This window comes from Carex rostrata, chromosome 1 (assembly GCF_964058835.1).
Source record: "Carex rostrata chromosome 1, lpCarRost1.2, whole genome shotgun sequence".
Taxonomy (NCBI): Eukaryota; Viridiplantae; Streptophyta; class Magnoliopsida; order Poales; family Cyperaceae; genus Carex; species Carex rostrata.
This window is the reverse complement of record NC_135918.1, coordinates 17202147-17214195: the sequence shown is the minus strand read 5'-3', so window position 1 is coordinate 17214195 and position 12049 is coordinate 17202147. Positions and strand designations below refer to the sequence as shown.

The 12049-nt window shown below is 32.5% G+C and overlaps 1 protein-coding gene across 1 annotated transcript; it reads left to right on the top strand.

Moving 5' to 3' along the window:
• Positions 1-5117: 5117 nt before the first annotated feature.
• On the top strand, positions 5118-7235 carry LOC144561639 (ammonium transporter 2 member 1-like). Its single transcript, XM_078310661.1, has 3 exons — positions 5118-5805; positions 6327-6612; positions 6685-7235. Exons 1-3 carry the CDS (start codon positions 5161-5163, stop codon positions 7233-7235), a joined length of 1482 nt encoding a protein of 493 aa, XP_078166787.1. The 5' UTR covers positions 5118-5160.
• Positions 7236-12049: the final 4814 nt, after the last annotated feature.

The window sequence follows — 12049 nt, the reverse complement described above, 5'->3', positions numbered from 1 at the left end:
TCAAATTTTTCAATGAAAGACATTGACGGTTTTGTAACCGCACAAATTATAATAAGAGACCAGCATCTAATATCTAGTGTTACTTATCAAATGGAGTTGTTTTACCATGTTTTATTTTATGGTTTACAATTTACAATTAGACTCTGGTACCAGTCAATACCATACCATCAATTCTAGTCTTTTATTTTTGTTGTTTCGATTATTATACGCTATAATTGATCTGTGCTGTGCTCAATATAATTATTGAGTATTTCTGCCAAAGAGGATGGGGGAATGGGAGTGATGAATTTGAGAATTCAAAATATCTCCTTGCTTTTGAGATGGTGGTGGCGCCTATATGAGGCACAAGAATCTCTATGGGCAGTGACGTGTCAGAGGATTTATGCGAGGCCAATGGAAGAAGGGGGTCCATATGCTTGGATTAAAACTGGTTCATTTTTCTGGAATGCCATTGCAACATTAAAAGATTTCTTTCACTGGTGTACCTTTTGGATCATTGGAAGAGGAGACACGATCAGCTTTTGGTTTGATTCATGGTGTGGAGCTCCAATTATATCATATTCGGATCCAAGACCAACTCAACAAGTTCTGTCCTTGAGAGATGCACAACTAATTCACTTGGAGGTAGCCCCAACTTGCAATTTGGTGTTCACTGATCAATCGGACCGCATTCAGTGGAAGTGGAATGAGAATGGCATTTACTCATCTAAATCCATTTACAAAATCATGATAGAAGGAGGGAAAATAATAAGTGCAAACTCAAGTGTCTGGAAAGCAAAAGTTCCACCTTCTGTCAGGATTTTGGCCTTTGGGATATCTGATGTTAAAAGACAAATTGCTGACGCGGGATGTTCTAATTAGAAGAGGAGTGCATTGCGAGACAGACTGCGCCATGTACCTCAATGGAAACGCTGAATCGCACTATCATCTATTCTTTAGGTGCAACTATGCTAAACGGATTTGGATTCATGTGCAAAACGGGTTTAATAACCGCTTGCTACCTACAGTGGTACCAGATAGCAGGAGCAGGTCCTCCAGAATAGCGGTTTAGCGTATGTGGAATGCCTTGGCTCAAGAAGCAACAAGGCCTGGGGGAATGAAATTCAATGAATTGCTTTCAAGAATGCTATGCACTATGTGGGGGTTATGGAGGCAAAGGAATAGCAAAATTTTTAGGGTACGCTTGGATGCACTCTAAAATAGTTAGAATAGCTACTATTTGAGAATAGTAGATGAGAACAGTGATTTTTGAAATAGTGTGAGAATAGTGTTGATGTGGTGCTATTCGGAATAACGAAAATATTGTTTGGATTGAACATTTAGAATAGCGATAGAGGAATTGAACATTTGAGAGAGCACCAATTGTTATTTCGATTTTTTGTAGAAATAGCAGAACAGTGCTATTCTCGCTATTCTCAGTACATCCAACCGTCACAAGTGCTGGGACAAAGGGTGCTCCAAGAGACTGATCTCTGGATTAATTAAGTACTGTTAAATGATTTGTTTTCATAGAATAATATTTTGAGGAGCTAAAATAACTAGTTTAGCTATGTAATCAATGTATTGACAGCCACTGTCAAACAATGTCAAAAAAAAAACTCCATCTTAATTTATTTAGACATTTTGCATAAAAGAGTTGTGATTTGAAAGAATCTGAAGCTTCAATATTAACTAACAATCTAACCTCTCAAGTAATTTATATATAATAAAAAAAACCATATAAATCACACTATTCAGAAATGCACTGTCTCACTGATTCATGAGCCACCACCTAAAGAGTTAATTAGTAATTACTATTTTTATCTAAAACAATAAGGATTGCTTAGAAGACAAACAAAACTTTCTTAATTAGGTAATGTAACTATAAAACCATACATGTATAGATACAGATACGGGTCGGATCAATTAAGTTTTCTAAATATATATATATAGAGAGAGAGAGATGGACTATGGTGCATTGCAATGCATAGGTCATGGTATGCATTGGACCATAAATCACCGATTCAAAGTCCAAATGACCGATCCAAACCGTTCATCTTGTTCTCCATATTAATATGTGTTTGGAGACCAAATTTTACATTTTTTGGAATTTTTTTACTATTTATTAAGCCACTTTGAAAATCGCTGATCCAACAGTGACTGTTTGGAACAGTAAAATCAGAAGCCACCGTTGGATCAGCGATTTTCAAAGTGGCTTAATAAATAGTAAAAAAATTCCAAAAAACGTAAAATTTGGTCTCCAAGCACATATTAATATGGAGAACAAGATGAACGGTTTGGATCGGTCATTTGGACTTTGAATCGGTGATTTATGGTCCAATGCACACCATGGCCTATGCATTGCAATGCACCATAGCCCATCTCTCTCTCTCTCTCTCTATATATATATATATATATATATTATTAAAAAATACTAAAATTTATAATATTTATCTAAATAATGGTGAATAACATAACTTTTTTTTATTATATATTAAAATTTATATTGTATATCTACTATTCAGATACGAATAATTAAAATTTATAACTATATTTGTATCCGTACAAATATTTAGATATCCAATATCAGTATGTAATTTTCGAATACGGATCAGATAATATCCCTCCATTTTCAGATAATTATCCATCAAAGAAAAGGACCTGACTTTCTTATCAGGTATTATTTGAAAATACAATCTCAATATTTATTGACGTTCCTTAAAATTTAATGTCACAAAAATGCAGGGTACATGTATATAATGAGGAAAGTCAGGTCCTTTTCTTTGAATTTTTCTACAACAAATTTTGAGATCACATCTAACGGTTACAACAATTTTTGAGTTACAACAAGTTACTACAACCATTTTTGAGGATTTTCAAAGTCCAAATCGTCGATCCAAACCGTTAGATGTGATCTCTACAATAAAATGTGCTTGGAGACCAAATTTTACATTTTTGGAAATTTTTTTACTATTTATTAAGATGGGTACAAAAACTAGTCAGACCATTGAATTCCACAACTTTATTTCTATTTTTTGAAAACATTTGTTATATAAAATGAAAAAATATTTTATAATATACTTTGTTTTTTGGAAACCTACTTTTATTATAATATTTCAATAAATTTGTTGATTTTTCTCTAATATCTCACAGCAAGATTTAAAAACATATATAAAAAACATGAATTATAGTTATAAGAGATGTATTTATCATTTTGTTCTTAAAATAAAAATAAAATAAAAATAGACTATATATATATATATATGGTAATGAGTTTTTGATTCATTCTTATATATAAAAATTCAAAGCCGGAGCACTTCATAATTGGAGAAACTTAAATCAAAGAACTTTTAAATAACATATGCATGATATATAGATCATACAAAACTTTCTTTCTCTAGCTCCATCTCTCTCTCACATCTTTTTGTGTATACATATGTATTATGTGTGTGCATGCAAAATCTCTTTTAAATGTCAATTTTGAAGACTTGCAAGATGTCTGTTGATACCAAATTCTAAGTACAAATATATTAGATCCTACCACAAAAATTTTTAGATCATAAAAATAGGAATCTCAAATTCGAACTTCACATTATCTAAAAAAATATTACAAAAAAAAGGTAATTTTCTTATTTCGATTTAAAAAAATTCATGCATTCAATATATATGAAGTTAACATTTTCTATTTCAACGGTGCCATGAATTTAGGATAAGATGAGGAAATAGTATATAAGAATAAATTTTAATATTGTTATCAACACGCAAATGGTTATAATAATATATACTAATATTATTTTAAATTTTTACTGTAATATTAGTTAATATTGAAAATATAATATTTGAGAAATGTTTTTTGAAGACTTAATTTTTCTTCTTCTTAAGTAGAGGCAGCTAGCATATAATATTACAAAGAATTGAAATAGAATTAATAAAATAAAAGTTCTTCTAAAATATCTCTGATCATCCATCTTTTGTTTCTTTTTCTTTTCTTAGATAAAATGATAATCAAACATTCTAATTTTAAAATATATTTTAGTTCCATCTTATATTCTTGAAGATAATACAAGTATCAAATGCAGCTTAATACATTAATTATTTTATGAACTAATATACAAGTATCTTGTACGGCACGTTGGTACCAGTACCAAGGGCTTTTCAAAGCCATAAAAAACTGAGTTCATTGAGTTTAATTAGTTTACTGACAAATTCACACTTGCATAGTTGTTTAATTGTGGTATATTCTTTGAAGGTCTGAATCATGAATTTTTTAACATTTTATGGAGTTACATTATTACTATACTGGTCCATGATTTGTAAACTATTATTTAATTCAAAAATCTGTCTAAAGATCTACAATGGATGGCACATAGCTTTGATTTTAGTACAATTCCTTTTGTTATGACAATCTCAGTTTGGGAAATTTACTGATCATTAATCCAATATAGTAAGAAATTACTATGTTTCATATATGTATTATTTTATATTAAAATTTAAAATGGTATGGTCTAGCAATTAATGCCCTATTCTCAGATTAATTTACTGAGTATTACAATAGAAAACTAACAATATATCTAATTAATTACCTCCTGATGTAATTTATAAAAGAAAACCATATAAATTACACTGTTCAGGAATCCTCCACATGCAGTCTCACTGATTCATAAACCATCACCTGAAGGGTTAATTAGTAATTACTATTTTTTTTTATCAAAAACAATAAAGCAACTAAAGGATTGCTTAGGAGCCAAACAAAACTTTCTTGAATTAGGTAATATAACTATTAAACAGTTCTCAACATCTCAAAAGCACAAAGCCAGAAAGAATGTTGCATTGTTAAATAAGTAGCATTAATTACATAATTTACATTGGTGATAGGACTTAATTATCAAGTTGCAAGGGGATCATTATATTAATTGGTGGAGGCAACACTTCTTTGCAATTGGTGATTAATTACAATAGATGATACAGCTGTATCATATATTCTAATTAACCAACTTCCTTATATATGGCAAAAATATTAACAGATATATAGTTTTGACTTTATGCAGTGCACAAACCATATGCATAGCTGTTTTGAAGTCAAAACTGCTCTGTTAAAATCTGTACCCCTTATATAGGCCTTGCACAGGCAGTGTGCAACTTCGATCTCATCATAATCAAAGTACACAAAGCTCTCTAATCATGGCTGATAATTTTCTTGCGTATCGGTCAGATCCACCTGTTGTACCAGTTTGGTTAAACAAGGGTGACAATGCATGGCAGTTGACCTGTGCCACGCTTGTCGGGCTCCAGTCTATGCCGGGCCTAGTTGTTCTTTACGGAAGTATCGTAAAAAAAAAATGGGCTGTAAATTCAGCCTTCATGGCACTATACGCCTTCGCCTCCTCCCTCATAGTTTGGGTGCTTCTTGCTTACAACATGGCATTTGGCGAACGGTTACTCCCGTTTTGGGGCAAAGCCGGGCCGGCACTCGGGCAGACGTACCTTATTAAACGGGCACGCATGCCCGCCTCAGCCCATTATTACCACAATGGCACGGTCGAAACACACATGAATGAACCGTTCTACCCGCAAGCTACGCTCGTGATTTTTGAGTTTATGTATGCTGCCATAACTTTGATATTGCTCGCCGGGTCGGTACTCGGGAGGATGAATATCAAAGCATGGATGGCATTTTCGCCGCTTTGGTTGCTCCTTTCGTATACGGTCGGAGCGTTCAGTTTATGGGGCGGAGGATTCCTTTACCAGTGGGGAGTAATAGATTACTCAGGTGGTTATGTTATTCATCTCTCCTCAGGTGTTGCAGGATTCACTGCTGCCTACTGGGTAATTAATTTTAGAAAATCTTTCTGTTTTAATTAACTTGATTAAAGCTTAAGAATGAGGTTATGGTATTATGCATAGCACATATTGATCCGTACTATGCATTAATATTTTTTTTTAAAGTTCAAACAGTCGATCTAAACCGTTCAACGTGATCTTCGTATAAAAAATGTAGTTGCATACTAAATTTTATTTTTTTTAGAATTGTTTTCTATTTGTTTAGATGGATGGAAAAAATACTATATTTGAACGGTTTAGAATCTTTAGATCAAGTGATTTTCTTCCTATCTGAAAAAAAATAAATTGTAAAATTTAATATACAAGTATATTTTAATATGGAGATCATGCAGATCAACTGTTTGGACTTCAAACTAAAAATTAATTATTAATTCATGGTAGGGATCAATATACAATACGCACAGTACCGTAGCCTCACTTCTTGCTTAAATAATATAATACATGCATGCAGTTTATCCAAAAATAATAAATAAATTAATGACTTGCTTTGCCTTTGCAATTGTTAGGTTGGTCCAAGGCTGAAATGTGACAGGGATAGGTTTTCTCCAAACAACATTTTGCTCATGATCACCGGTGCCGGGCTACTATGGCTAGGTTGGTCTGGATTCAATGGTGGTGCACCATACGCAGCCAACATAACCGCTTCAGTTGCGGTGCTTAACACGCATATATGCACCGCAACCAGTCTCCTCGCATGGACTTGCCTCGATGTTATTTTCTTCGGAAAGCCGTCAGTCATCGGGGCCGTTCAGGGAATGATGACCGGCCTCGTTTGCATTACTCCCGGAGCAGGTTATAAGCATTCTTCAAATTTCAATCATTCATGCAAATATAAAGATATTATCTAACATGTTCAGGTTACAGGTCTAGTACACGCATGGGCGGCGATACTCATGGGTCTATTTTCCGGTAGCGTACCATGGTTTACTATGATGATCCTTCACAAAAAGTGGTCACTTCTTCAAAAAGTCGACGACACGCTCGCGGTTTTTCACACCCACGCAGTTGCAGGATTGCTCGGTGGAGTTCTAACAGGTTTCCTAGCTCTCCCCGAGCTCTCGAGCTTCGATCTCCCAATTTCAGGCGAGAAAGGCGTCTTTTATGGTGGTGGCTTAGTTCAAATCTTCAAGCAACTTATAGGAGCTCTCTTTGTTATCTTATGGAATATAATAGCTACCACCGCCATTCTTCTTTCGGTCGGTTTGTTTATTCCGTTGCGAATGCCGGACAATGAGCTTATGATTGGCGATGATGCAGCGCATGGAGAGGAGGCGTATGCGTTGTGGGGTGATGGCGAAAAGTTTGATGCGACCCGGCATGAGACCATAGTGCACAATGGCGCGGCCTCGTCTGATGTCACGGTGCAACAGCAACTGAGTAACCTTGGCGCGCGCGGCGTCACCATACAGCTGTAGTTTCTGTTTGTAATTCTGTATTTGTAGAAGAAAATAAAAATTAAGTTTTGTAGTGAAATTTCTTATATACAGGATCAGTGATTTGATGGTGGTCATGAGATTATGAGACAAACTATATATGTATTTGAGAGATAATTTGATGGTAATCTTTATTATAATAGAATGTGAGACATGAAATTGTTATAAATTTAGAGAGATCTATAACAATATTTAGATACACTATTTCATTTCCTATCATAAATATTGTTAGGTGATAACTCAGCCATAATTAATTAGATTGACAACTTAAGAAATTATAGAATAATCTTGATGCAACCAACAATATATATTCTTTGAATATATAGTATGCGCAGACAGAGTATACATCCAATAAATAATCTATAAATATATTTTTGTTTCTGTTTTTAAAGTTCGTTTCTATTGAAGTGAAAAGAATGTTGTGAAGAACTGTCAAATTGATGATTTTTTTTTCTATTTTTTTCCATTATTCTTGAGAAGAGGCAGTTGAAGTTGGGTGTAGAACAAGGTATTGGATAAATATAATTTATCAGAATTCCATCTCTTTAGTGTAGTTTTGGTTCAGTCGATCTTTTATGTTAGGATACAAATATTTTATCTGTTAATGCTACTTTGAAAAGTAATTTAGATTTTGAATCATTTTTATTATCTATGTAGGCACTTGAAGTTAAACGTTGTAATTTGTATATATATATCTTAATTTGTTGTGTAAATCAATATTGGAGAAGCCATTAAGTCTGTTTGCGGATTATATACAAAAGAACAACCTAAAATGATGGTCTTCTCTTTATGAAACTTTTTTTTTATCTATATTTATCTTTTAAATATATTAAATTAATATTTATAATTTCAATATTCTGAACACATTTTGTTTCATAAAAAATGGTATCATATACCATGTTTTTCTAAAACATACGTTTAGTGCAGAATTTCAATAATAAAAGTAACCTCCAAGATACAATCTAACAATTATTTTGTTGATCACTATCAAACTCAATATACAATAAAAGAAACTTACAACTATAAAATTATTTTTATTTTATTAACACTCAAATTTAATGATTTTTAATTTAATTCTCTTGAATTTAATAAGAAAAAATTACATACTAGTTGAAGTGAAAAAAAATAATACAATAAATAAGTGTTTTTCTCCATTGTCTTTATAATTTGAAATAAAAAATAATAAATCAAGAGTGAAGTTTATCTGAATTTTATCTCTTATAATTTTTAATTTGAGTTAGTATATGCTCACTAGTGGATAACTTAGAATTAGTATCAGTTGTTTATGGGTATTAGTGTTGAATTTTAGGCGACACTAATGGAGCTGATACTAATACTTTGTAAATAGCCAACACTAAAAGTAAGGCATTAGTGTCGGCTCTTTATTAAATAGCCGACACTAATACATATTAGTGTCACATTTTTATTAAATAGCCGGTACTAATACTTATTAGTGTCGCATTTTTAATAAATAGCCGACACTAGATTTTTTTTTTTTTTTTTAAATTTATTATTTGGCCAGCTACCATATATTTTTGTTGGCCTATATATAAAACAAGCAGTCTGAAATAAAGATATCAAATAACACATCCTAATTTACAAATAACACTCACTAGATAAAATATCACATTTACAAAATCAAAGTTTATCATTATTCAAGACACACAATTTCATATATCTAGAAACTAAGCTTAGCTCATGTAAGCCTCTATTGGTATCTCTAAAATCCCAAAATGACCTCCTGTGACAGATCAGTCAGTGCAGACTTATCACAAGTCCAAACCTGAAAATCAAATACACAGTCAGATAGAAGACTTCACAACAACCATATTAGAGCTAAAATTTGCATTTTTACCATTTTTATTCGATTTTATATGATTTTCCAAAGTCCACCTTTCAAAACAAGAAAAACAGCAAAAATGCACATGCTAAACCAGAATTCGATTTTATATGATTTTATATGATTTTCATGTTCTTTAGTATGCTGAACCAACAAAAATGCGCCTTGAATTTTCTCGCAGCGAACAAAGGATCATTATAGTAATTTCCTCCAAACTCATCCAAGATAAATAGAGATCTAATGAACAGGTCCTTGCATTCTACAAACAAAACAATTCACTGAACAAATTAACTAAACATCTTTAATAACTTAGTACTACTAGTAGTATATTTAAAATATTTTTTTTAGTATAGAGAGAACTAATAGATAATATTAAGTTATTAACTATTAACAAATTTACATTTTTTATTTTTCAAAGTCAAGATCAAACAGATTAATATATAAATTTAATTACATATTTTTTGGAAACTATTTATTATAAAATTAATTACCAATTATAATTACTTAATAATGTATATTTAAATCACAATCACCATATTGTTTTGTAAACTACAAGTACATATATTTTTTATGTTTGAAACCACAATTACCATGTTGTTTTAATATATAGACTAATATCTTCGGTTATAAATTTATAGCTATAAATATATTTAATTTGTAGCTTTGTTGATTTTTCTCTAATATCTTATTTCAAGATATAGAAAGCGTATATAAAAACATGAATATAATTGTCACATGTACTTCTTATTTAGTTCTTAAAAAAAATTAGACTTATATGATAATGGCTTTTTACTTCTTTCTTATATATAAAAAATCAAAGCTGGTTTCATTTCATAATTGGAGAGACTTAAATCAAGAACCTTAAATAGCATATGCATGATTGATCATGCAAATTCTCTTCTCTTCCTCTCTCTCTCTCTCTCTCTCTCTCTCTCTCTCTCTCTCTCTCTCTATGTGTACACACATGCAAAACTAAATGTCAACTTTTAATGAAGACTTGAAAGACACCTATTAAATCCAAATTATAAATGCAAATATATTAGATCTTACCACATAATTTTTAATATGCTTGAGATCATAAAAAAACAAAAAACCTTTTGAACAGTAAAGAAAACTCTTTTTTGACAAGGATGGATTGCAAGGTTCAAAACACCAAATTGCTCGGCCCAAATTGTCTATCAGTAACTTAGAAGCCCAAATAATAAGTGCAAATATACGAATCTTTACTAGTGTAGAATGAAATTTTAGTAGTATGTTTTATTTTGGCACAAATCTCAAAGCATATCTCCTATATTCTAAATAGGCTACTGTACCGCAGGGATCTCACTTTCTAACTGGGATGCAAACATTAAAAATTCATGGAGAACTTTTTATTTATAGAAATTATTATTAAACAATATACGAAAAATAGTATGAGTGTTGGTGATTTTGATCTTCTTTTTTTTCTTTTTTCTTTTTTGTTGTGCCATCAAAAGAAGAAAAAAAATCACTTGGGTTTCAAACAAAACAATTGGCTCCACTCATTATATTTTGAAAATTGTAACCACTCCTTATATTTCTCTATATTATTTAATAATTTATATAGACAAAAAATCTCAAAAATCATGTATTCATTTACACTGCCTCAAAGGCAAACTGACTTGTGAAACCATGAATATTATATAGACCTCAATTAATGATCAGTTCCTGACAATGCTGTATATATCATCAATGTTCTACTAGATGCCTTCGGGAGAGGGGGGTGTTCGATGCCCATCAGACCAGAGTCTGTTCGATGGGCGGTTTCTACCGTTGGATCCGAACTTTGTGATGAACGCTTGATTGACGGATTCGTTGATGAAACCCAAAATAAACCCACTAGCTCTACTTCTCCAGTTCTGTTTCCCTCAATTTTTCTCTCCCTCTCCGCTCCAGAAGGAAAGTAGGTTGAAGGCATCCATACCAGCGCCCTCCTCGAATCCATCTTCTGTGATTCGAGATAGGAGTAGGTCCGATGGGCATTGGACCTATATTTAGGTTCAATTAGCTCCAACACCGTACGATTAGCATAGAGATTTGTGTGCACCAAAATTGATACAGACATGCACGTATTTTAATACTAGCACACGAATCTTGATGCAATCGGATGGTCACTACACCCATCGAACCAAAATAGGTCCGATGGGCATCGCACCTACTCTGAACACCTGTGATTCCTACTTCGACCCCTACTCCTATGACAGTAGCCGCAGCCACCCCTATGCCTCTCATGTCGTTCCCTGCGAAGTCTTCAATCGTTGTTCTAAGAACTCGCCTAGGGTAATTGTGGTACTGAAAACTGAGACGGGTGGCCAATCTCTAGTCGAATGGGTATTCAAAGGCTATGCTTCCTCCCAAACAATTACAAACAGTTAGGATAAATTATGTTCAACCGTCTCAGGAACATAGATCCTTTTGAAGACAATCTCACTGAACTGGCTTGTAAAAGGGTCTCATCTTTAACCATTAATTTGTCTGAGCATATTAATTTGATTAGAAAAATGAAAGATTTATTTTTTCTATTATTTGGACTTTGTATCTACAATATCTAGGAAAGTCACGTGTCTACTTGATTGACATAGAAGGGGCACTAGAGGAAGTATTCAAGTCTACCTCACATTCAGGTCTGTAACTGACTTTTTTCTTTAAGACATGAATTTCAATTGATTTCCTTTTATCACCAGTTCTGGTTAAGTGAAAGCTCCCCAAGTAAATTTAGTTCAATAGAACAAAGAAAACATTGCCAGAAACAAAGCCAATGAGTACACCGCTAAATAGGGGAAATAGATAGAAAATGTAACAATGATAAAATGAGCCATGACAGGTGCAGGTTGTTCCTATTGTGATTTTTTTTTTTTTAAACTTTCAACTTCATACAAAGGATGAAGATGCGTTCAACGTTTGCAAGATACTGTTGGTTGCCATGTTGAATGAGCTG